The 26262-nt window shown below is 44.3% G+C and overlaps 1 protein-coding gene across 1 annotated transcript in view; it reads left to right on the top strand.

The window, feature by feature from the left end:
* Positions 1-26262, top strand: part of LOC111154928 (vacuolar protein sorting 13 homolog D) — a 255254-nt gene that overhangs the window by 150518 nt on the left and 78474 nt on the right. Inside the window, exons 61-65 of the mRNA XM_022514884.1 lie at positions 5797-5946; positions 6829-6925; positions 8920-9068; positions 18923-19057; positions 20140-20307. Of these exons, the coding sequence (XP_022370592.1) occupies positions 5797-5946; positions 6829-6925; positions 8920-9068; positions 18923-19057; positions 20140-20307 (699 nt within the window). The remainder of the gene's footprint in view (positions 1-5796; positions 5947-6828; positions 6926-8919; positions 9069-18922; positions 19058-20139; positions 20308-26262) is intronic.

The following is a 26262-nucleotide window of genomic DNA, read 5'->3' as shown; positions in this document are numbered from 1 at the left end:
CCATCTATGAAAAACCCAGAGCAAATATTCTCAATGGGGAAAAGCTGAGAGCCTTTCCCTTAAAATCAGGAGCGTGACAAGGATGTCCACTCTTGCCACTGTTGTTCAACTTAGTACTATAAGTCCCAGCAACAGCAATCAGGCAACAAAAAGAAATGAAAAGTATTCAAATTGGCAAAGAAGAAGTCAAACTCTCTCTCTGTGCAGATGACATGATACTTTATGTGGAAAACCCTAAAAACCCCACTCCCAAACTACTAGAATCCATACAGCAATTCAGTAATGTGGCAGGATACAAAATCAATGCACAGAAATCAGTTACTTTCTTATCCACTAACAATGAAACTGTGGAAAGAGAAATTAGAGAATCGATTCCATTTACAATAGCACCAAAAACCATAAGATACCTTGGAACCTAACCAAAGAGGTAAAGGATCTATACTCAGGGAACTACAGAACACTCATGAAAGAAACTGAAGACACAAAAAGATGGAAAGATATCCCACGCTCATGGATCAGAAGAACAAACATGGTTAAAGTGTCTGTGCTGCCCAGAGCATAGTACAGATTGCTATACTTTCAACGCCATCCCCATCAAAATAGCATCAGCATTTTCAAAGTGCTGGAATGAACAATCCTAAAATCTATATGGAACCAGAAAAGACCCCAAATCGCCAAGGAAATGTTGAAAAGGAAAAACAAAGTGGGGGCATCATGTTGCCTGATTTCAAGCTTTACTACAAAGCTGTGGTCACCAAGACAGCATGGTACTGGCACAAAAACAGACACATAGACCAATGGAACAGAGTAGAGAGCCTGGATATGGATCCTCAACTCTATGGTCAAATAATCTTCAATAAAGCCAGAAAAAATATCCAATGGAAAAAAGACACTCTCTTCAATAAATGGTGCTGGGAAAATTGGAAAACATACAGAAGAATAAAACTCGACCATTCTCTTGCGCCATACACAAAGATAAACTCAAAATGGATGAAAGACCACAATGTGAAACAGGAATCCATCAAAAACCTAGAGGAGAACGTAGACAGTAACCTCTTCGACATCAGCCACAGCAACTTCTTTCAAGACAGGTCTCCAAAGGCAAAGGAAACAAAAGTGAAAATGAACTTTTGGGACTTCATCAAAATAAAAAGCTTCTGCACAGCAAAGGAAACAGTCAACGAAACAAAGAGGCAGCCCACAGAATGGAAGAAGATATTTGCAAATGACACTACAGATTAAAGGGCTGATATCCAAGATCTGTAAAGAACTTCTCAAACTCAACACTCAAAAAACAAATAATCAAGTCAAAATGGGCAGAAGACATGAACAGACACTTTTCCAATGAAGACCTACAAATGGCTAACAGACACATGAAAAAATGTTCATCATCATTAGGCATCAGGGAAATTCAAATCAACCACACTGAGATACCACTTACACCAGTTAGAATGACAAAAATTAACAAGGCAATAAACAAATGTTGGAGAGGATGTGGAGAGAGAGGAACCCTCTTATACTGTTGGTGGGAATGCAAGTTGGTGCAGCTACTTTGGAGGTTCCTCAAAAAATTAAAATTAAAGCTACCCTATGACCTGGCAATTGCACTACTGGGTATTTACCCCAAAGATACAGATGTAGTGAAAAGAAGGGCCATATGCACCCCAATGTTCATAGCAGCAATGGCCACAATAGCCAAACTGTGGAAAGAGCAGAGATGCCCTTCAACAGACAAATGGATAAAGATATGGTCCATATATGCAATGGGATATTCCTCAGCCATCAGAAAGGATGGCTTTTACCCAACTTTTGCAACATCATGGATGGGACTGGAGGAGATTATGCTGAGGCAGAGAAAGTCAATTATGTGGTTTCACTTACTTGTGGAACATAAAGAGTAGCATGGAGGACATTAGGAGAAGGAAGGGAAAAATGAAGACGGGGGATATCGGAGGGGAAGATGAACCATGAGAGACTGTGGACTCTGAGAAACAAACTGAGGGTTTTAGAGGGGAGGAGTGTGGGAGATGGGTGAGGCCAGTGGTGGGTATTAAGGAGGGTACGTACTACATGGAGCACTGGGTGTTATCTGTAAACAGTGAATCTTGGAACACTACATCAAAAACGAATGGCATACTATATGGTGACTAACATAACATAATAATAAAAAAAAAGAAAAGAAAATTTCATTACCCTCTCTGAATAATTGTTAGAATTATCAAATAAGCAGCAATTCATCAAAGGCATACTAGACTTGAATAGCACTACCAACCAAGTAGCCTAATTGACATTTATCCGGCACCCCACCTAGCAACAGCAGAAAACACGTTCTTCTCAAGTGCACAGGAAACATTTCCTAGAGAGACCACATTCTGGACCATAAAACAATTCCCAAGTGCAAAAGGATTCAAGTCACACAGTCTGTTCTCTCATCATAATGGAATTGAAGTGGAAATAACAGAAGGATCGTTGGGAAAATCCCCCCAAATGATTGGAAACTAAAAAGAGCATATTTCTTTTTTTTTTTTTAAAGATTATTTTATTTATTTATTTTTTTTACAGAGATAGAGAAATCACAAGCAGGCAGAGAGGCAGGCAGAGAGAGAGGGGAGGAAGCAGGCTCCCCGTGGAGCAGAGAGCCTGACGCGGGGCTCGATCCCAGGACCCTGGGATCATGACCTGAGCTGAAGGCAGAAGCTTTAACCCACCGAGCCACCCAGGCGCCCCAAAAGAGCATATTTCTGAACAACCCAGAGATCAGAGGAGAAATCAAAATAGAAATCAGAAAATATTTTGAACTAAACGAAGATGAAAACCCAGCATGTCAAAGTTGGTGGAACACCACTGCAGCTCTACTGAAGGGAGATTTCTAGCACTATTAGAGGAGGATAAAGGTCTGGAAACTGTGAACTCAGGTGTCATCTTAAGAAGCTAAACAACAACAACAAATTAAGCCTAAAATCAGCAGAAGAAAGGAAGTGAGAATCCCAGTGGAAATCACTGTGGTAGAAACCAGCAACCACAGTGAAAGGAAGGAAAGGAGGAAGGAAAGAAGGAAGTCAAAAGCTGTTTCTTTGAGAAAATCAGTAAAACTAACAAACTTCTAATGAGTTTGATCAGGAGGGGAAAGAGAGAAGACACAAATTACTGATGCCAAGAAAGGGGAAGATGCCAGAGAGGCCCGTAACTTGACAGTTCTATGGGGAGCTGTAAGCTCATCCCAGCCCCCCACTGGCTGCCCGGGGATAGGGCTGTTGGTGTTTGAGGCCACCGTGAACCTGGGGAGGGCAGGTGGTGTGGGAAAGCCACAGAGCTGGGTGTTCTTGCTGAGTTTCCGCTAACTTTCTCTGATTAGTGACCCCTGGACTGCAGCAAGCCCTTGGTTAACTGTTGAAGCTCTGAAAAGGTTGACTTTGACAGTTTCTGCCAATGAATTTTGTGGTTCTGCTATCAAGACACCTCTTGTCTTTGTAGCCTCGTGTTTGCAGCCCTTCCCTCCAGCCTCCACCAGGATTACCGTGTCCAGGAAACCAGTTCCTGGTAAACATTTCCAGAAGGATCCAAAGACCTAGACCTTGATTCTTTCCCTGAGTGGGGAGCCTGCATTCCTCCGGAGGCTGTGCATTGCGTGCCCCTGACCAGGTGTCCTTCTGCTCCCGCTCTACACTTCCATCCACCCGAAACCCCCTTTCAGAAAAAAGTTTTTATCATACATCACAGAGAGAAAACGGTTCAGGCTAATCACATCTCGTTTGTTTGAGGACAGATAAAAAGTTACTATTTTGTCCTTCTATTTCTTGTCTTTTTTTCTTCACCTTACAGAGACGCTCCAAGGAGCTATTTGTGCTTCATGAATTTCATTAACCATTTAGTCAAGAATGTTTGTACTATAATACCTCTTGACTTAATGTGTGCCATAAATCATGGAAAATAAACAGGTTTGAGAGTTGACCATGATTATAGCACTGGGAGAAAGAATGTTTAAAAATAGAAACTATGGTCCCCATCCTTAGGAAGCATCTAATCTAATTGGGAGAATAACACTAGAATTTGTACCTCTTCCATATCTTGTATCAAGTGTGTTTGCCTCCATTATCAAGAATAACGGAGAGGTCAGAGTAAGGTGTCTTCTCTATTGGATGTGACGGGTGATTCATTCACTCGGTAAATTCCTAGGGCATCAGCGGTGTGCCGGGCATGGCACTAGGCTCTGGGGAGAACAGCCATGACTCAGGAGATGAGTTCTGCTCCCTTTGGGCTAGCAGGCCAGGGAAGAGGTCAGCCAACAGGGGGAGCGAGCAAGTGAGGAACATGACGGCCACCTGTGGGAACTGCTCAAAAGAATACGGAATGCTTTTGAGATTAAGTGGCCTGGGAAGATCTTCCCAAGACAGTAAGAGCTAACCTTGGAGGAAGGGAGTGAGCGAGCGCTGGAGAAGGCTATTAGGGTAAAACGTATTCCCTCAGAATCCAGAGACTCTGAAGAGAGGAGAGCTGCCCCCTTTTGAGAAATAACCCGAAGGCTTGGGTAGGGGGAGGTTGGAGCGAACCTCGAGGGGATTGCTCTGTGCTGAAGGCGGGGCTGCGGGCAGTGGCTACATCATGGAAGCCGTGGCGAGAAGTTTGGTTTCATCCCAAGAGAAAGGGAAGCCTCTGTCAGGTGTAAAGGAATGAGGGACATAGGCTCACCTCGGCTGCTGTGCAGGGAGTACGCGGTAGGGGCGAGGATGGAAGTAGGAAAAAGTGCTCATGCTCACGGTCTCTCGCCCTTATCTCTGCAACTTGAGAGCCAACAGGTTATCCAAATGGCTGTGTGGCCGTCCGTGTGATACACTGGAAGGGTCACAGGATTTGGTGCCAGAAGTGCCTGCATTTGAATCCTGACTCTTCCGTCTCACTAGCTGTGTGAGTGTGGGCAAGTGGTCTAACTTCTCTAAGCTTCTGTTTAGTCTTTTGTAAAATGGGGAGGAAGACTTTAGACTTTAGGGCCGCAGTAGGGGATATGTTTGGTGACGTGTAGGGAGTACGTACACGAACGTTCTCTTTCCTTGTCCTGATATGGAGCTTTGTTGGAAAACAAAGTGGAGGTGCCCACTTCCTGCACTGAGCCTCCTGACACCCCCTAAACACAGTGGGGTGTAGACAGTGTGCTCCGATCTGGTGCTGATTGGCGTGGGCGAATAGAGCAGTCCCTAACGCCACTGACATCATCGTTCCATTCCTAGCACGGACTTGACTTTGGTAAAGGCCACTGTTTCCATTTGGTAGCAGCCGAGCCGCCAGTTCCCTCGTTTTCACGCTCTAGGGTCCGTCCACCTCGCTGATAGCCTTTAGGAGTGCTGGGCTTGACGTCAGACAGACCTGGAGTCAAGTTCTAGTTCTGTGAAGAGCCCGCTGTGCAACCTTGAGCAAGGGCCTCTCCCCTCAGCTTCTTTATCTGTGCCATGAGGACAGGGATCATCCTCAGGAGGTTGTGGTAGGGACTGTAGCGGAGCCCTGACTCGAGTGCCTCTGACCTCACAGGTATCCCGTGATTCAGATCATGCACGTGAGGGGACTAGCTTGGTGCCTGGCACGTGGCACTCACCACAGCACAGGAGAGCTTCTGTTGTCATTCCGACTACAGTTGTTGCTGGTCTGCAGTGAGGATACATTCTTCCAGCTGCTGCTGAAACAGAGGAAAATGGCAGGGGTCCTTTCTGAGTGTCCTACCAAGGAGGGGACTCCATTCAACGAGAACAGAGAGCTGAGAGCTGAGCCGTTGTCCCTTCTTGTTTTGTCTTTTTCCTGGGCCAGGTGGACAATCAGCTCATTGGTACCACTCAGCCCTTCATGCTCTACGTGACTCCCCTGAGCAATGAGAATGAGGTCATCGAGACCGGCCCGGCCGTGCAGGTGAACGCGGTGAAGTTCCCCAGTAAGAGCGCGCTGACCAACATCTACAAGGTAGGCCGCTGGGGGAGGCTGCTGGGCTTGGTGCGGTGGCAGGAGCTGATCTGTTCTCTTGAGGCCGAGTCTCCGAGTGCGGGGTGTGGCCAGAAGTCATCCTTCACAGTAAGGCAGTCTGACTTACTCCATGGGGTAGGGGGCTCACAGCAACTCCTCGTAGCACCCAGCGTTCTCGACTGTGGCTTTGCACATGATAACGTGGAATCCCCAGGGCCCAGAGTCTGTATTCATCAGAGTCGAGTCTCTGTGGGAAAACATAGCATCTTCCAGGTTGATCAGGACCAGGTGTGACCCAGATGTGTTATTAGAATAATTAGTGGTAGGAGGGGTCTGACCTTGGGACAGACGTCCTCTTGTGTAAGCTGACTTACACTGACTACTAAAAGCACATCGTTCGACAGTGATGAGCTTTCTTCCCTGGAGAAGTTTCCACCTATAAGTGGGCTGATACAGCAGCAAACTCTGGAAAAGTGGGAGCTAAGAGGTTGCTTCCCCTATTTCTGCCCTTCGTCACCATTATCAGTGGGCCTGCGTGCAGCCCTCCAGTCCTGCCGCTCCTTCAACGAGCTGCTGTCCACGTGAGCTCAGCACCAGAATGCTGTCCCCCGGAGCACATCTGCAAGCGGGATCCTGACTAAGGAGACACAGATGCCCCGGAAACCAAACAAGAGGGCGGTGAATTGTATATTAAACCTCTTCTGGAATTCTTGGCTAATTGTAACAACGTAGAGAGAGATGAGCCAGAAATCATTTGGCAGTGCGGTTACAAAATCACATGAGTAAAGGAACTGTGCCACGTCATTTGGGGGCCCTCTTCATGGCCCAGATGGAAGTTCCTTCTGGTGTTTACACTGTTAATCTGAATCTCTCCGTCTCTAGCATCTGATGATCACGGCTCAGAGATTCACGGTGCAAATTGAAGAGAAACTGCTCCTCAAGCTGCTGAGTTTTTTTGGCTACGATCAAGCAGAATCAGGTACTGTTGAATATTCTAGATTTGTGTCTGGGCAGTGACCCACGAATGGCCTTTCCTAGTCTACTTGTGAAAATAGGCGGCTTCTGAGTACCCGACAAACGCCCTTCCCACCTCGCAGCCGGAGCCCAGAAGCTGAGGCTTGCGTCTCAGCGGCTTTTTTCCAAACAGCCTGTGGACGGGGGCTGCGGAGGGTGCGGATGCGGGCATGAGGGAAGCTTCTTAGAGGTGTCTTGGGGTCCCCAGGGTTCAGCCTTTGGGAAGCAGCACACTTTTCCTCTTCATTGTACATTTGTTGACTCATCTGCTTGAGGATAACAGAAATGTTGTTCCTCATTTAGCAAACCACTTTGTTTCCTAACCTTTGTTTAGTAAACAGACTGGGGACCAAGAATCAGAAATCCCTTCGGCAGTTCCTTTGGCTTAGTTAAGGGAAAAAAAAAATTGACTAGCCTTAACTTCTTAACTTTTTACATCCATGCCCTTATGCCTTAATGTCATTACCAAGTTTTCTAGTTACTTGACTCTTCTTTAGAGACGGGAGTGAGAGAAGCTGTTGGAAACCCTACATGTCCCAGCATTCACTACAGAAATCATACAGCTTTTGTCTCTTTATTTTCGATTCCTCCTCATGGCCTTTGTAAGACTGAATATAGAACTTAGAAAGAAGTCGGCAATGCTTAGTCTTTTGAAGACTAAACCGAATATCGAAACTGAGAAGTGACAAGATAGACTTGAATGTTTATATGCCCACGTTGGCGAGAGAAATAATCCACTGGGGACATGTGTGCATATGTACATACTTAGACACAACATAAGGAAAATGTTTTTGCTCTTTAGCCCAGACTTAACTATTCAAACTTTAAGTGTATTTGGGATCAGGAGCAAGGTTCTGTCGGTTTAAAACTGTGTTTTCCACTCTGGGTGTGTGTTTGGACTCAGACAGCCACTCGAGACCCTGCCTGCAGGTGGCCAGGCTCTTTTGGCACCTTCCTGGGAAGGTGCTTTCACTTTTACCGGACGTGCTTTTCTCATAAGTTGCTCTAAATAAATTTCTCACCAAGCATCGTGTAGACGTTTATAAAATCCTGGCCTTTGTTTCACTGGGGCGTCTCTCCCACGCTCCCTGTGTAGGTTCCCTGACTACAAATGGGCAGGTCTCTCTTGCAGCGTGTTTTTCTCAAACCTCGTCCCTTGTTTTCTCTAGAGAACCGTAAGCGCGCACAGCATGCGTTTGTGACAGGCGGATCGGTGCAGTGTCCTTGGTTGTATTTCTAAGGCCCGTGAAGCCAAGTGACAGGAAGCCGACCGCGTGGCTGTGGGCACGGGAGCAAGGCAGAGAGCGCGTTGCTGTGTGCCAGCCACGTCGCTCCTTCTCACTACACGAGACGTAGAAACAAAAGTCTGCCTCGACTCCGCTGCTTTCACGAACGTCCGTCATTCGGGAGAGAGGGTGCCTGCTGCCGTGGCGCCAGCTCGTTATGGTCTGCGCCGGTTTCTTTTTGAAGGCGTTCTCTTGCACTCAGGCGCCTGATTCACCCGGTGATGCCGCTCATCGTAGTTCGGTTAAACTCTACTCCGAGGGATGCTATTTAGATATCATCTCATGAAATAAATGCAGATAACTGGGGTCATTTATGATAATCATACTAAGAACAACACGGTTTCTAGAAGACTCATTGCCAGCACACACCCGTGGCCTCTGGCTTCCCCACCTGCATGATTTTTTCCAAAGATGATGTCTGCCAGATGGTATGGAGTCACAAAAGATCAGGCTATTGTACTTTCTTGGTAAACAAGAGGAAGCACATCTGCTTTTACCAAGAAGTGGCATCAGGATACTGTACCTAGCACCAAACCCTGAAAAACTAAATTTGGAGACATGTTGACATTTTTGTATGATTACTTTTAGCGTTAGCATTTGATGTGTGAGACTTCAGGAGTTTTTTGTTTGTTTGTTTGTTTGTTTTAATTTCACTATTTTACTCTTGTACCAGAGGTGGAAAAGTATGATGAAAACCTCCACGATAAGACGGCTGAGCAGGGTGGAACACCAATTCGGTACTACTTCGAAAACCTCAAAATCAGCATTCCCCAGATCAAGCTGAGTGTGTTCACCTCCAACAAGCTACCGCTGGATCTCAAGGTGAGCGGATATCCGGGTAAGAGTTAAACAGTGGCTTTCCCTGGAAAAGAATGAGTATGTTTCCTGTTTGCTTTTTCTGTCCAGGATCATCTTCAATAGCAGATATTTTTACAGGTTTCCCTTTTAGAAGGTTCAAAATATGTACACACACACGTACATGTGTATACATATGTGTGTACATACAGACATATGTGTAGATGTACATGCACTTTTTAAAATACTTAAGTAAGAGCAAACAGAATTACATAAAATCCATCTTCTTAGCTCTTGGCTTGTCTCAATGAGGTCAGAGCCTACTTTCCTAGGGCCGCTCGCAGATTCAGGAGAAAAGTTACAAGCAAGACAGTACCTGCCTTTTGTGCCCAAGACCTGCCTGCCCACCTGGTTCTCTCCACCTCTGCGTGAATGGCTGATACCAGAAATGTCCACTACCGTCAAGGAGCACACTCGGCCCCATACCGCTGAGACGTGGCCTCCCTCACCACCATCTCAGAATGTGACACGCCTGAAGACCATCCTGACCTGCCCTTGACAGGGAGGGCCTGGATTCCATCTTCATCTGCCGCAGGAAGATCCATTTTAACGAAGGGTTGGGGCTGGGATTCACATCCAAGCCTGCGTGACTCGGAAGCCTGTACCATGCTGCACTGTACCATATACTGTCGTTCCCCCCCCCCCCGCCCCCTGCGAACATAAGGCATCAGAGCACTTTAAAGCTGTGAGAGTCCTTGGTGAGCAAGGATGTTGGAGTTCAGAGAGTTCTTTCACTCAGGCCTTGTGGGTCGGCCGTGATGGGAGCAGGAGGATGCCCCAGGTGCTTGTTAGAAAGTCTTTTCTTAGACGGAGGCTAAATCTGCCTCACTGCCGCTCGGACTCATCGCTTCTGGTTCTTTTCGTTTATTGCCCTTGAAGACGGTTGTCAAGGCACCTGCTCCCCCCGCCTCCCACCCGCAACCACCAGCCGAGGATGCGGCCACTGCCCCATGCGGCCTCCTTTCAGATGCTGTGTGATGGTCTCTCTTCTGAGCAGGAACAGCTACAGACCTGAACGGACAAATAATACACCAGGCGTCCTCCGTTCAGCTGCCTGCCGGGACTGTCTAGCCGTGCGCCGTGTGACGCAGCGCGGTGGGGACCGTGGCGTGTGGAGCGGGTGCCCTTCATCTGAAGGGGCCGCCTCGACTCAGCTCCGGCCAGTTGCTGTCACAGGGCAACGTGAACCCAGTGTGGCCGGATCTCCAGATTTTTAAAGCGAAGCCAGAAATCTGGGTTTTTATGTGGAATCTCCTGGTTTTGAAATGTTGGCAACCAGTTTGAGTTCTTTTCTTTAAAAACCTTTTGGGCTTGACAAAACACATGTGTGGGCCTCATGTGGTGCCTGGTTTGCCAACTCACAACTTCTAAAGCAGACCTGTAGGTAACGAGACAGTGGTCTGGTCATCAGCAGATCATACTTGGATAAGGATGGGGCAAGGGTGGCCGCTTCATTTCCGTGGCAAGCTGGGGATGCTGGTTGGGACCAGAGGGGCAGGAGTTGCTTTGCAACCATCCTGAGAACAGCGTTGCGTGCCCTTTCCAGCGGACTCTCCTGTCTGCTTGATTGGCTTTAATTTCATGTTTCCCAGGAGACTAAAGATACTTATAATTAGCCTGGGAGTGGGGGGAAAACCATGGGAAAACCACTATCTTGTTAATATCCACAAGTATCCACTTGACTTATGTGACCCCTTGGAATGGGTTTGTTTGATAAAGTATATATTCCCCCAGAACACTTGGCATGCGCCCAACAAACCAATGTTAAGCATTTCCTGAGAGTTAAGGACTTCTTGTTTTTTAAATCATCTTACTTAGAAACACAGACACCTAACGGTTCCTTTCAGATCATTCCCAGCAAAACACTTTCCCCCAGTCTGACAAATGCAATAGGGTTTCCTACAGCTGAAGTAGGTCCAGACCTCCGGGGACAGGGTACCAGTGCGTGCGTGATGCAGTGCGAACGGTACACGGGCGATCCGTTAAGGCCATTGTTCCATTTGTCACCGTACTGAAGGAACATTTTGAAGGCCTTTTCAGATGATTGTTCCAGAAATCCAGTGGAGCAGCTGTGTCATGAGCTGGGTGGCTGGGGGTGGGGGGGCATCCTGAATGGGGCACATTACTGTTTCAGGCAGGGTGCTGGGAATTGGGACTTCAGAGTTAAATTCTCAGCTTGTGGAAGTCACCGTTTCACTGTGTCTCGAGTTCTCCTCGTGGAGTCTGGGACTCATAAAATAATGTCATTTATTCAAAGAGTTTCCTAACAGAGTAATATCCCTTTATTAGCAGCTCTTAGAAAGAGCCGTGTGCTCTTTGAGATGACTGTGTAATGGCTCAAAGTATGTGCTTAGGGAATGGAGTGCTGTCCCAGAGCAGGAATCACAAGAGTCTGACTAAAAGGTAACCGTGTCTTTGGTATTGAAGGAATAATTATCTTGATTCTCTTGACTCCAGGCCAGAAGTGAGGCTGTCCGACATCTCAGAGGGAAGTCTCTTCACGTTTACATGGAGGGCACATTATTGCCAGATACAGTGTCTGTTCAGAAGGACTGAGAGCACTTTCCCATCTGCTATCTCGATTGGATTCCTTCCTCTGTGATGGGAGAAGGGGGAGATAATAGCTCCATTTCACAAATGCAGACACATCCCTCCCCTCCCCCCTTCTTCTCCATTATTCTCCCCAGCCTGCACTACTAGGGAGTAGCAGGGTAAGATGGAAAAACCAGGTAGTTTGTATGTACTTGGGTTTTTTTTTTTTTTTAAAGATCAAAAGAAGCCAGGAGCCTTTCAGAGGTTTCACGAGGTGGCCTACAGCAGTCCTTTTCCCATTTAGAGCATTGGGGTATTACAAAAGAAGAGCTTTAATTGAGCAATCTAGTTTGGAAGAAAACCCACATTTTAATGGTCAGAGAGCAAGAGGGTGGGGTGAGGGGGAATTTCAAACAAAGACACTATTTAAAAAGCCTAAAACTGTCTTCTCAAAGGCTTGAAATAATTTGTTGGGAAACTTCAGACCCTTTACTTTTTTCCTCCCCTCCCTAAATAAAAACCAGATTTGTTAAAAGGAAAAAAGATCCAGTATTGTTAATTGTATTTCAGAAAGTGCCAGAGAGGGAACTATGCCTGTAGTTTTAAACATTGTCCCAGGAGGGAAATGGGCAAATACCCTGCTTCACATAAACAGTCTCTATGTACCATAAATAAACCTTTAAAGAATGAATTCCAGACAGTTTTGTTTAGTGCAGGATAAACTCAGAAAGGAAAAGACGTGGCCCAGGGACTGGCTTGTGATCCGAGACCTTATGGCATATGGACAGGTATCTCTTCTTTCAACTCCATAAAGTTTCTGGAAGACTTCAGCAGTTTTCGTCTGGAGGAGGTAGGAATAGACAGTTTCCTAGTTTTATTAGGAACTTCTGAGCCCAGATGGCTTTCTCCAGAATCCGTTTTATAACAGGAAACTGTCTGCTACTTGAGTAAATAAGCATCAATTTTGTATACTACTGTATTCGATTAGTCATTTCGTTACTACAGGAAAAAGCCCTGTTTGGCTCTTTCCCCTCTCATCTGTTTTCCTTTGACTGACCCGAACAACCTGAAGGTGGCAGATTAATTCATACCCAGGGCTGCATCTTGGCTCTTTCTACCGTGGGAGGCCCCAGAGCCATAAATGACAAGGCGGAGATCATTTTTACTGAAGGGCCAGCGTATCTCCGGGGTTCAGACAAAGCACAGAAGCCATTCAGAAAGGGGTCGGAGTCTCTCGTGAGGGTCTGGACAATTTGGTAAAGGTTGTAGAGTCTCTGCTCCTATGTTTGGTTCCTCTTCTTCAGTATTTGGTTGCAATGAGGAAGTTGGGGAGCAAAAAAGCTTTTGCCTTAAGCCTTTGTTTGGATCTCATTTCCTCTTCTCTGAGAAGACAGTAATGCTCAGAGGTGTATTGGCAAAACAGACTGCTGACCTGATGTCAGTACCTCCCCCAGTGCATTTACTGGGCGGCTCTAAGCAAAGCGGTTAAGCCGGGCTGGGCCTCAGTTTCCCAGTCTGCGCCACATGGATGCGTGAAGCATGTTTGAATGAACAGCAGAAAGCTTTTCAGGAGAAACAATGGAATCCTCCATTCTGGTCTGCATGCTTTCCACCTAATGGGTGGTTCCTGTCATGAAAATGAGCACGTTTGAGTCTAAGATCTCCTAATAACTAACTGCACAAGTTTAGGTCATCCACTTAACATTTCTTTGGTTTTATTTATTTAAAAAAATGAGAGTGTTTGGCTAAATTAGCGTGTTAGGCTGATTAACCTAAGAATGCTCTCAATCTCTAAAATGTTTTGTTCTCAAATTGTTTAGTAGGAGGTTACTGGTGACTTCCCAGGGGCCCAGATATAGGCACCTTTTGTCTGTCCTCTTCTCTGTAGGGTCCTCCACTATAGTCAGCATTGCTGACCTCCCCGTCCCTTTCTGATTCTCCTCTTATTCTTCTGTTTGTTTCTTTGTCTTCTTCACAGTTTTCTTTTTCTCTGCTTCTCCTGACCCATCTATTTAAGGGTTCTTTTTACCTCTGAACCAAACTGGTCGCATCACTTGCCCATTTAAAAAATCATATTAATGGTCTTTTATCACCTGTAATTTTAGAAGCTTTTTATATAAGTTTGGTCTTTGAAATGAGTTGCAAGATTTTTTCCTTTGGTTTTTCAGTTGGCTTTTTTACTTTTGATGTATGTATGTTTTGGGGTTTTTTTAATCACAGGAAAGCTTTTTATTTTTATGTCATCAAAATTACCAGTCTTTTGCCTGTTTGTATTTGAGTCCCCAAAATTTTCCCCAATCTCTGGTTTTTAAAAAATTCCATCTATGTTTTCTTCCCATTACACAATTTCATTTCAGTTAAGGATGCTCTTGTCCCAAAAGAATTTAAGACAGCCTCTGAAAATACACGCTAAAAGATGAAAAATAAGGGAGAAAATAAAAAGTGCATGAAATTGCACATGAGATTTTACCATAAAGGCATTTATGATTCACTGGGGGTTATACAGAGATTTTAGTAAGTGCTATTAGACCAACTAGATACCCATTTGGGAAAATACACAATTAGATTTTTACTTACACACTATACAAGGAAAGATTCTGTGTAGATCAGAGATTTATTAACATTATTTGCATGAAAAATTGTTTTCACATTCAAAGAAGTAAAGTATTTTGCATGCTGTCCAAAAGCCTTGAATTATCAATCTTGTTAAATAAAAATATAATTGGAAAATAGACCATATCCAGAAATTGTTAACTGGCTTATAGTGGAGCCAGACTAGCTGAGAATTGCAAGAAAAGCTCGGTAGAGAAAAACCCTGAAAGTCTGTTTGAAGGTATTGGAAAGTGACCAGGACATCAAGGACCTGACGGTCCAAGATTTGTGTGAGGAAGGAAACTCAATAAACTGAGTCCAAATTTACTCTGCTTTTATTCTTGAGATAATCCTAATCTGTGAATGATATGGGGAGAAAGTCAGAGAAGGTGAGCAGAAAGCAGCTGTCAGGGCAAGAGTCTGAGTAAGGCTTCTGGCAGTCTCCTGGGGTTGGCATAGCAAACATTAGGTACTAAGAGAGCTGGTAATCAAGGGAGGGGCTAATATCTTACAGAGAAAGGACAGACAGAAAAGAGCCCCCAGTGGTCTGAGCTGCTGTATGTCTTGAGGCAGATACCAATTTCTAGGTAACTTCATCTGAGACAGGCCAAGCAGAAAGTGGTGGTCAAGAGGCTGGAAAACAAAGTAGACCTTTTGGCAGTTTTCTGGTGCCGGGGAGATTAAAAGTGGAGGAACTGAATTGGTTGTCAGTTGATATTGCTGACACTACACCAGGCCTTATAAAGAGTAAAGTAGACCAGAGGTTACAAAGACTGAAATCCAGCCTTGAGAAAGCCCAAATCCTGATTACATGAAGCCCTTTAACTGCCTGCTAAAAACTAAAGACTCATCTGAAATCTGTAAAAGTTTTCATAGAAAATGTTAGATTCAGTCACAAATTACCAGACCTACCAAGAGAAGGGACCAAGAATAAAAACAGACACTAGAAGCAGACCCATAGATAAAACAAATATTGACATTATCAAACAGAATTTTAAAGAGTAAATGTGTGTTCAAGAAGTTTACCAGAAAGCTATAATCTATATTTTAAAAATAAATAAGGGAAAATTATAGACCAGAATTGTTTCATGAACATAGAAGAAAGAAATCTGAACAATGTATTAACAAATCAAATATAGCAGTGTATGAGAAGGAAAATATAACTTAATTGGGCTTATTCCAGGAATGTAAGTGTAAGTATTTTCAGATAAGTTACATAATTTACCACATCAACAACATGAAAAGAAGAAAAAATATGATTATCTCAATAGTGGCACAAAAAAAAAAAAAAAAAGAAAGAAAGAAAGAAAGAAAAAAGAAGGGAACTACCTTAATCTGATAAAATGTATCTATAAAAAAGCTACAGCAAACATGCTCAGTGGGAAGGAGCCAGCCCATTATCACCACTTCAGTTCACTGTCATACTGGAGATCCTAGCCAGTGCAATAAGGCTAGAAAGATTACAGAAGAAATAAAGAAAAAGTATAAGAACTGGACAGGAAAATGAAAACTTTGTTATTTGCAGAGAACATGAATGTGTACTTAGAAAATCTAAAAGAATGTGCCGATAAGTTACTATCTGAATGAATAAATATGGTATGAAGCAGAAATCGAGATCCATTTTTTCCCAGGTGGATATCTAATTAACTAAGTAATGTTCACTGAAAGGATCACCCTCTCCCCTATTGCAGTACAGTGTAAACTTTGTCATAAGTTGAGTAACTGAATTTACGACCAGTATAAGCTGGTCACTGGACACAGTGTACAAAAATCAATTGTATTTCTACATTTCAGCAACAATTTTAGAGAAAAGGAAAGTTTGAAGAATGCAATTTACAACAGTGTTAAGAAAACATCAAATATGGTATCATTCTCTATGGCTATGTGATGAACTACTCCAACCCTTAGTGGTTTATTTTTCCACAATTCTGTGGGTTAGCAATTTGGGCTGGAGTCTACTGAATGCTTCTTCTGTTAGACTCACCTGTTTTTATTGATCTGACAATCAACTGAGACTGACTGGTTTACCATGGCCTTACTCACATGTCAAGTGTTAAGTGCTGCTATCAAAAGAACCTTCTTCCACATGGTGTCTCAGCTTCTCCATGTGGTGGAAGTGTCAAAAAGGGCAGAGCAGAAGCTCCAAGGTCCCTCGAGGCTTAGGCACAGCAGTCACACAGTGTTCCTTCTGCTGCATTTTCTTGATTGAAGCAAATTTCAAGGTCAGTACAGATGAAATAGCCTTCACTAATAGTATAAGATGTAAAGAATATATGGCCATTTTTAATCTACTGCAGAAACCTTGGAATAAATCCAGCAAAGGGTGTATATAAGACCTCTGTATGGAAAACAATGTAACATTATTAAGAGAGAAGAGAACTACATAGATAAGGGGACATACCACATTAATACACTGAAAGATTTACTACTGTGAAGTTGTCATTTCTCCTCAAATTGATCCATAGATTCAATGCAATCTTGACGAAAATTCCAACAGTTTTGTGTGTGTGTGTGTGTGTGTGTGTGTGTGTGTGTGTGGCAGATTGACAAGCTGATTCTAAAATGTATTTGGAAATGAAAAAGGCAAAGAATAACTAGGGAAATCCTTAAAAAAAAAAAAAGACCAAAGTTGGAGAGCTTATACTGTTAGATTTCAAAACTCATTACAAAACTATAATAATAAAGAGAGTGTGGTATGGGTAGAAGGCAGAACAAAATGAAACAGAAAAAGGAATCCAGAAACAGTCACGTAAATTCAGTTACTCAACTTATGACAAAAGTTTACACTGTACTGCAATAGGGGAGAGGGTGATCCTTTCAGTGAACATTACTTAGTTAATTAGATATCCACCTGGGAAAAAATGGATCTCGATTTCTGCTTCATACCATATAAAAAATCAAGTCCCAAGTAGATTATAGATTTAAATGTGAAAAGTAAAACAATAAAAATTTTTTAGATTAACACAGGGAGTATCTTTATGACCTTGATATAGATAATAACTTTTTAAGATTTTATTTATTTATTTGACAGTGAGAGAGCGAGAGAGCACAAGTAGGCAGAGCGGCAGGCAGAGGAAGAAGGAGAAACAGGCTCCCCGCCGAGCAGAAAACCCGCTGAGCCGAGAGCTCAATGTGGGACTTCATCCCAGGACTCTGGGATCATTACCAGAGCTGAAGGCAGACACTTAACTGACTGAGCCACCCAGGTGCCCTGATAATAATTTCTTAACCAGGAAATAGAAAGTTCTTTTCCTAAAGAAAAAGATCAATAAGTTGGATTTCATTAAAAAACACTATTTAAAAAGTAATAAGTCACAGAATGGGAAGAGAGAATTGCAATGAATTGCAGTACATCTATTTACCAGAGGACTAGTATACAGGATGGATAAGAAAAATGGTTATGCCTGGGTGGCTTGGTCGGTTAAGCATCTGCCTTTGGCTGAGGTCATGATCCCGGGGTCCTGGGTTCGAATCCCACATTGGGCTCCCTGCTCAGCAGGGAGCTTGGTTCTCCCTTTCCATCTGCCTCTCCCCTTACTGGTGCTCGTTCTTCCTCTCTGTCTCTCTGACAAATAAATAAATAAAATCTTCTGTAAAAAGAAAAGCGCCTACAAAGTAAGTAAAAACCAGACAACCCGCTACAAAAATAAGCCAAAGACTTGAGTAGGCACTTCACAGAAAGGGAGCTCCAAACAGCCAATATATGTATGACAAGGTGCTTGATCTTGCGCTTCACCGGGAAGATGGAAATTAAAACCACACTGAGATGCCATTACACACCCATCAGAATGTTTGGCTTTTAAAAGGCTTTCTGTACTGAGTGTTGATGAGGATGTAGAACCACAGGAAATTTCATAGATTGCCGAAGGGACTGCGAACCAGTTCAGCCGCTGCTGATGCCTGCTGGGCAGTACTGTGTGTTGTAGGGTTGGACTTGTATGTTCTTCGTGACACAGCAGCTCTACTCCCAGGCACATATTCAAGAAAAGTGCATACATGTCCGTGAATGTTCATCGCAGCATTACTCATAATAGCCAAAAGCTTGAAACAGCACCACTGTTTATCAACAACAATGGCTTAATAAATTGCATTTTATTTGTATATTGGAATACAAACAATGAAATTTCGGCAACTGGAGCTCTCTATAACACCCAAAGTACATACTGATGGTGCCCTTTGTGTAACATTCAAAGCAGGGAAAACTAACCTATGGTGGTAGAACTCAGGATAGTGGTTGCCCTAGGGGAAGAGGGAGTAGTGACCAGGAGGCCACAGCTGGGGAGGGGGCTGCTTCCAAGATGGGAATAATAATTTACTCTCTGGTCTCCCGGGTGGTAGTTACATGTTTGTTGTGCTCACTTTGGGGGAAAAAAATCATTGAACTGTACATTTGGTTAGTGTACCTTTCTATATGTGTGATAACTTCAGTCAAAAAAGGAAAACTCAACACAAAAGACCAGAAAGAATTATGCTGTGAAGCTAGAAGTGTTTATTTCTATGTGATCTGTGTTACTTTGAGTGACATGTATATTTTTTATGCATATTTTGCTTTTGTAATTATAGGGAACATCCTTATTTATAAATATCAAAACATTGACTCTCATTGGAAAATTGATAGGACTTGTAACTTTCATGGAATCCAAAATTATGGGACCCTGGAAGGCCATCAAATGTCATTTCCTTTCTTCCCTAACTAGGCCCTAAAAAGTACCTTGGGATTTCCACTGATTCGGTTTGAGGATGCCGTGATTAATCTGGATCCATTCACTCGGGTACATCCCTATGAGACCAAGGAGTTCATCATCAATGATATCCTCAAACACTTCCAGGAGGTGAGCTTTGGAAAAATACTTAGTGGCTGGAGCATAAGCAGAATGTTTATTTTGGTGGTTTGGGAATTTTGGTTACTAAGGCATTACTACTAAGAGCCCAGTTAAACATTTGCTGTGTTAGGGGTCAGGTCACAGCCCATGAAGCCCGTACACATTCCGAAAATCCTGAAACAGTGTATTTGATTTATGAGCTGTTCATCTTGTCCCTCACAGAGCTAGTCTCAGGGGCTTCCACCAGATTAGTCACAAGTCTTAAGGGTTCAACTGATGCTTTAATGATAACACAAAATACTCTGACCTCTCTATTGACTGGGCATGGGCCTACTTTGAACAACCCCCTCAGTGTTCTTGGAGCCTATGAGATCTTGCCCTAGAGTTGAACTTCCAAATTTTCTTATCAAGTTGGACATTTTCCATTTTGTATTTATTATCCAGACTCTTTGATAAAGAGATAAGTCAAGATCATATCAAATAGATTAACTGTCAAAGTTAAAATATATTCTATTCCTGCTTCCTTTTCTCACCCCTCCCTCCCACCTCCCTCCTTTCCTTCTTTGCTCCCTTCCTCAACTTTCTTAATTGGTGGTATTTCCATTAAACTGAGGACAGTGACGTAGCAGATAGCCCTGGAATCAGTGGAGGGTTGCTCGTGCCCTCATTATGCACCGTCCCCTCTGCCGATTAACGAGGGGAACTACGACTCCACTCTCTTCCCTCATTTTCCTTCTAGAACTCTCCTCCTGCTGCTGAGTTCCCTATTTGTAGGAACAATGGGGAGTGTGATGTATATGCTAATAATATTTGTAAAGGGTCTTTCCTGTTTATTCTTTCCTGTTTATTCTTTGGAATGGCTTTGAGGCGCATTTCTGAGTACTGAGAGTAGTCTCTGGGTGCATGCATGGGGGAGAGCTTGGGTGGAGCTCATGGAAGGTTAGGAGCTGGCAGTTGATGAGAATTAAGAGGTCGTTGTGGGTGTTGATGCAAATGAATGAGACAGATGTCTCGCCTTTTTGCTCGGGACATTCTGCCCGCAAGCATCAGCAGGTGCTGTTTTCATCTCCTCTGTCTGCCCCATTTCACAGGAACTCCTCAGCCAGGCAGCTCGGATCTTGGGATCCGTGGACTTTCTCGGCAATCCCATGGGGCTGTTGAATGATGTTTCTGAAGGGGTTACTGGACTAATAAAATACGGAAATGTCGGGGGCCTCATCAGAAATGTCACACACGGCGTATCAAACTCTGCCGCCAAGGTAAGGAAAGAAAGGTGAAATCCATTGTCGTTGATCTCAAGAGTGTTCCACGTCCCCGAGATTCTGTCGTAGCCATGAGGCTGTGAGGAGTTACACGAGTGGGCTTGGCTTCATTACCCACCCGCCGCTCTGTGCACCTGGCGTCAGGTCCTCTGAGGCCCCCATGGTTATGTCATCTTCCTTGTGTCCTCCACTGCCGCCTCTTCCCAGGCTTCAGTTGTCCCCTCCCTGGGTCACTGCACTAGCCGCCCCCCCCAACCCACTGGACTCCATGGCGGCCAGCACGCTGCCGCTAGAGTGAACTCACTTTGTATAAACCTAGGATTTGGCTGTGCTCTTCTCCTGCCTAAAATCTACCAGTTCTTTCCCACAGCTTACAGGAGAGAGCCCAAACTGAAAATAGGCTTCTAGAGCAGCGGAAGGAAGGACAGTGGTGTAATTCTCTCGGGTCCTGCTGTCTGGTTGGCTTTTTTGTTCATTGGCCTCTTGTTCAGCGGACATCTTGTTATTCCGCAATTTATTTCTTGGCAGGAGCTCACTGTGTGAAGCTGGGAAAGGCGAAGGTAATTGGAGGGGAGCTGTTGCTATCTGACAGCATGCGGAAGGCCTCTCCTTCCCTCCGCTCCGTGTCAGGTCCACAGACTTGCCTCCTAGAGATTGGCCTTCTCGAGAAGGAAACGCTTTGAGAAAGCAGTTGTGCTCTCTGCATCTTTTTGGGCCCGTGTGGCAGGGACGAGCTTGTGCACCTGCGCCGTGGGCCGTGCGGCGAGCAGCCGGCTCCAGCGAACAGAGGGTTTAATGGTGCCACGCAGGGGGTCGTTGTGAAGGGCCGGTGAGAACATGGGTTGGGCGGCACGTCTGTACTGCTTGGCGATCCTGGTAATGGCATGTGAAAGCTGGGGACTTACTTCTGTCTCCCAGACTTTTCTACAGGGGATAGTTCTTCAGTCAAGTCAGGTAACATTCAGCAGTGTGCTGTTTGGCTTGTGGTTCAAAACAGGCAGCAGAGAGGCAGGCGAGACTTTCTGAGTCATGGTTGTGCAACAGACTCGACTTCAGAGTCTGAGTGAGCGCGCACGCTTTGGCCTCGAATCACGGCTCATGCAGACCTGGGACCTTCACCCCGACGGCCACAAAAAGCGTCAAGCGGTGGCCCAGGTTGCCCTGGGTCCTTTCAAGCTCCTCAACTTGGTATAAACAAGGGCACTTAAATATTCAGTTGTAAATGCCCAGCTGCGACGTTTTATTGAATTTGATGAAATGCTTATTAACATAGAGAAGCCTCCTCGGTTTTATAATTACTTTCTTGGTTTTTGTACCCGTGGGCTTTGCTTTTGGGGGAAGAAATGCACTTACGGTTTACTGAGAGACCCTCTTCAACGTGGAATTGAAATGCACCGCCCTCACACGCTCATTGTAAGGATAAAATGAGATAGCCTGTCCTGAAAATGAAAAATAGAGGCTGGACAAGAGAAACAGGTTGTCACTCTGACTCTTAGACACTCAGACGTTAGCCACCAGGGAACCTTCAGTGCCCCTGAAATGAAAGCCTCCATGTTCAGTCTACGGAGGAGGCAGGTGTCAGGCACGGAGTGTGGGAGAATCAAACTCCCTCTGGGCCAGTTTGGCTGTTAGGGACCCTCTGTTGTTGTTAACCTTTTTGATGAGAATGAAGAAGTTGGAAACATGCCTGTGGCCTCTGCCCAGGTGAGACCTTGTGCAGGTTTCTCTGTAACATCCTGGTGGAAAGGGTTGGCCCTTTCTTTATTTTCCCTCATTCATGGAAGTCTCATGTATTTCTTGGTTCTTCTGCTTCCCCTGGAAAAATGGTTTTTGAAGCCTGAGGGTCCACACAAAAAGAAAACTTACATAGAAAAAGAGCAGAATGCTCCTTATGCCAAGCCTCACTCCAAAGGAGTGAGGCTTGGCATAAGGTCAATCTCTATTGAAGGTCTGGGTGACCCTGATCAGGCATTTTATTGGATATCTGGCTTTATATTGTCATTGGATTTGTTGGGACGCCTGGGTGGCTCAGTCAGTTAAGCCGCTGCCTTCAGCTCAGGTAATGATCCCACGGTCCTGGGATCGAGTCCTGCATCCGACTCCTTACTCAGGAGGAGCCTGCTTCTCTCTCTGCCTCTGCCTGCCACTTTGCCTGCTTGTGCTCTCTCTCTCGCTGACAAATAAATAAATAAAATCTCTATTGTCATTGGATTTGCACAGGGGACCGCATTCCAGGGTCCAGGGCCTCTTGAATGGGAACCATGGTCTCTGTGTGGTTGGGGTCCTTCTTCATGTAATTCTTTTGCCTCTAGTAAGCTAATCAGTGTTGGCATCAGACGGTGCTAGTCAGAGAAATTGCTGTGTAAATTTATTTGGATACCAAGAACCCTGGGTGTGTTAAAAAAAAAAAAAAATTAGTCCATATATCTAAGATGAGAAAGCAAGGAAACTGAACATTACCATTTCTTGTTGGAAATGGTAGCTCCAGAAGCCAGGTCTGTCAACTAAATACCCACTCAGGTCACCTGTGATTCTGTATGTTTGTAGTTTGGCTGAAGATCTCCATTTTCTTGAAGTTTTGTGGGTTGAAAGCCATCAGACCTTTAGTTTTGCTTTGGGGGCATGTTTTGTTTGCTTTTGGGCTTACACGAGAGGAGTTGAAGGAAGTGCAAATGACCACAATAATCAACTGGTGGCCTGTGGGAAGCATTTCTTTAACAAGTGCCTGGGTTCTCATGATTAAAGGAAGGGGCCAGAAGACAAAACTGCATCTCCCCAACCAAGCCCACCAGCCAGCCCCACTGGGCTGCAAAGACCAAAGGGCTTTAGCCTTGGTTCATCACGCTCCGAGTGGAGTGGAGAAGCTCCATAAACCTCTTGAAAATAATTAGAAATATTGTGTATCTGTGTATTTTCCTGGAACAAGAATCTCCAGTTTTTATTGGCTTATCAGAAAGGATTTCCACTTCCTGAGATCATCCAGCACTTTTGCAGACATAGGCTTGTGCGTTGAGGGGGAGTGTAGGGCTGGCCGTTAGGGATACCTGGGTTCTAACCCTATGCCTGCCTTTAAATAATCTTTTTTTTCTGTTAATCTTGAGCGGGGTGTGTGTGTGTGTGTGTGTGTGTGTGTGTTTTAACCTATGAAAAGAGGATGTTAATCTCCTCCTCCCACCCCGCCGGGGTCCCATTGACCTGAAGAACAAAAGAGATAAGGTATGTGAAAACCCAGTGAGAAGTTAAAAGGGAATTTATTCAGCCTCCTAAGAAGGTAAAGGATCTGCAGGTCTTCCTTGTCTCTGGATAGATGGTTTGAATTATTCACAGCAGATTTTTTATTTCAGGTCCATCATATCCACTTCTGGAATTCTTTGTTACAGTTTTAACTGTTATTTAATTTATTTAATATTCGCCTCAAAGAAATAGGACTGGAAAATAGTCTGTGCCCTTTGTCCCCTTTATTTCTCTAAGCCCTTTCTTCTCATTGTCCAACCCCCAGAAATCTGCTTATGGATTCCAAATCTAAGGCGATATGACTTAGGGATTGGCCACCAAGCTGTGAGCCTCTGTCCTGTGACTCCCTTGCCTAGATCTTGGCAAAAGGACTCTAAGCCTTCGAGTAGAACCTCAAAGATCTGATCCCCTTCCAAAGGCCATGACGAGACGATTGCTGCCAGACTCCTTTCCAGGAATAGGATTTATTTAAGAAAAGCATAGCATTTCAAATTCCAGAAACATGTTGGAGGAACAGGTTTCTTTCTGTGGCATGAACTCCAAAGAGCATCCTTTGGCCTCGTCAGGTGTCACATGAGTATCTGTAAGACCATCTCTTTCAAAGCCAAAGAATGGAGGAGAGGCCCATTGCCTCAATTCCCTCTCTTCTGTGGATTCTAATTTTCTTCTGTCTGTGATTATTGTGTAATATTTTCATATACTTACAGAAAAATTTCATGATTATTCTAAAACAAAAAAAGGGTTTGTTTTTCTTTTTGTTTTCAGGGAATTTCAGATGTCAACCATAGAACAAATGATTCCGTTCTCTTCCCTAGCCCTGTAGAAGCTCAGTGTTTGCTCGGAATAGCTGCTGTTTGGTCTTCCCTCAGGAAGCCCAGAGCTCCGTGATTTCTTCCAGCAAAGAGCAGGAGCACTTCTGATCGTCACTAAGGGAACCCCTGCTCTGTTCTGTCTCGCTTTCCATCCCTGCACTTGCGTCTTTTATCAAGGCAGTGTGGGATACTTTGGATCATGGGTACCTTTTTGATCTCAGGCATCTTTTGACTTAGGTTTACAAATTCAAGTATCTTACTAACTTTCTCTTTTTGACTGTATTTTCATCAAAATCATTAGATACTAGAATTCATGGTTCGGTATTCACCGTGTGTTAATTTTGCTGGTGACCTTTGCGTTTGTGTGGTGGGCTCATTTCTTTCTCTATTGCTTTATGGCATTTGTTTCTACCCAGCCCAGATTTCCCAGCTCAAATCCTGCAGATCTAAATTTTTGCCAAGGAGTTGGGGGTTTTCTGTTGGGTTTTGGTTAATACATCTTATTCTGTGTCATTTTCATCATTGTTTTATTGTTTTAAATCAGGTCAGTTTGTTACAAATTAGATAAAGACCTAACAGTTTTACATTGTTCCTTGGTGCAAACAGCATTAGTGGGGAAAACGATGGAGAAACAAGGTTGAAACACCCTGCTTCGTTATGGAACCCATACTAATTTATTAACATTCATTGACCGCCTTCTATTTGTCAGGCCTGAGATAGAACCCACAAATATGTACGTTAACCATTGTCCTTCAAATCAGGACACAGAATCTTAGAGAGTTTCGTAATTTTTTCAAGGTCACACAACTAGAAATGACAGGGATGGATTTGGAACCAAGTTTAGCTAAATCTAAAGGCCTTGTGTTTTTTCCCTATAAGATGTTTTTCCTTGGTGTCTGTGAGGCTTTTTTTCAAGCACTGTAGAGAATATAAAGAATGAGTTACTGCTGACTTTCCACCAGAAGCTTATTTATTATCTGACATCACTTTGTTAGCTGGTAAGGAGACTGCCATCAGATCATCTGTGTCACAAAGGAGGCCCTTCGGAAATGGTGGCGGTCGTGGTCATTTTTGTGTTGGATTGGTCGTGACCGTCACCATCTCTTTGTGGGAAGTGAGAGCCTGGGAGATTGCATGGTTTTCCTCTTGTGGTATCATTTCGCCAGCAGCGTAACCTGCTTGGCAGACGGGATGGGCAGGATTAGCCCCTTGCAGAGGTGAAGACTCGGAGGCCCAGCGAGAGAAGGTGACTTGCCCAGGGTCAGTCAGGTAACTGTGGGGCCAGGACTTTTGAGATCTTGCTAATTGGCTTGATTTGTTCTAGACATGCTTCTCTATATTAAAAAAAATTAAAACAACAAGAAAAACAAAAACAAGAAGCCCTGCCCAGTCTTAGAATGAACTTTGATAGCTTCTAGGAAAGCCACCTGAAGGTAAATATAAGCAAGTTACATGAGAGAGAGAGAATGAGAGAGAGAGAGGAGTCTGTTTGGATAGTTCAATGGAAAACTTAGCTAGGACTTTAGGTAATAATTTATTCCAGTTCTTTGGTCTCTGTTCGGGGTACAGTGTGTGGGGGAGCCACTTGCCTTCCAAGAGAACATTCACTGGCCCTTTGTGCCCAGGAGACCGGATCTGGGGCAGAACGGTGATCCAGTGGACAGTGATTTCCATGTCCCTGCACCCGGAGACCCTCAGCCAGCCTCTGCCACCAGCCAGCCTCCTGTTGTATATACTGGGATTTGGTGAGGGCAGAGGGGTCCATCTGCCTTTTGTTTAAGAAACAACATTTGTTTGTGTTTGTTTTGTGGGCAGTGGATTTATACGGCTCAAACCAGACTGAGAGCACTGTTTATTCAAGGCAGAAGTTTTATCTTTGCACAAAAGAATGTACTGAGTGCCTGCC

Source organism: Enhydra lutris, unplaced genomic scaffold (assembly GCF_002288905.1).
Source record: "Enhydra lutris kenyoni isolate GAN:26980312 unplaced genomic scaffold, ASM228890v2 scaffoldscaffold38, whole genome shotgun sequence".
In the NCBI taxonomy this organism is placed as follows: domain Eukaryota; kingdom Metazoa; phylum Chordata; class Mammalia; order Carnivora; family Mustelidae; genus Enhydra; species Enhydra lutris.
The sequence above is the reverse complement of the archived record's forward strand: the minus strand, read 5'-3'. Positions and strand labels throughout refer to the sequence as shown.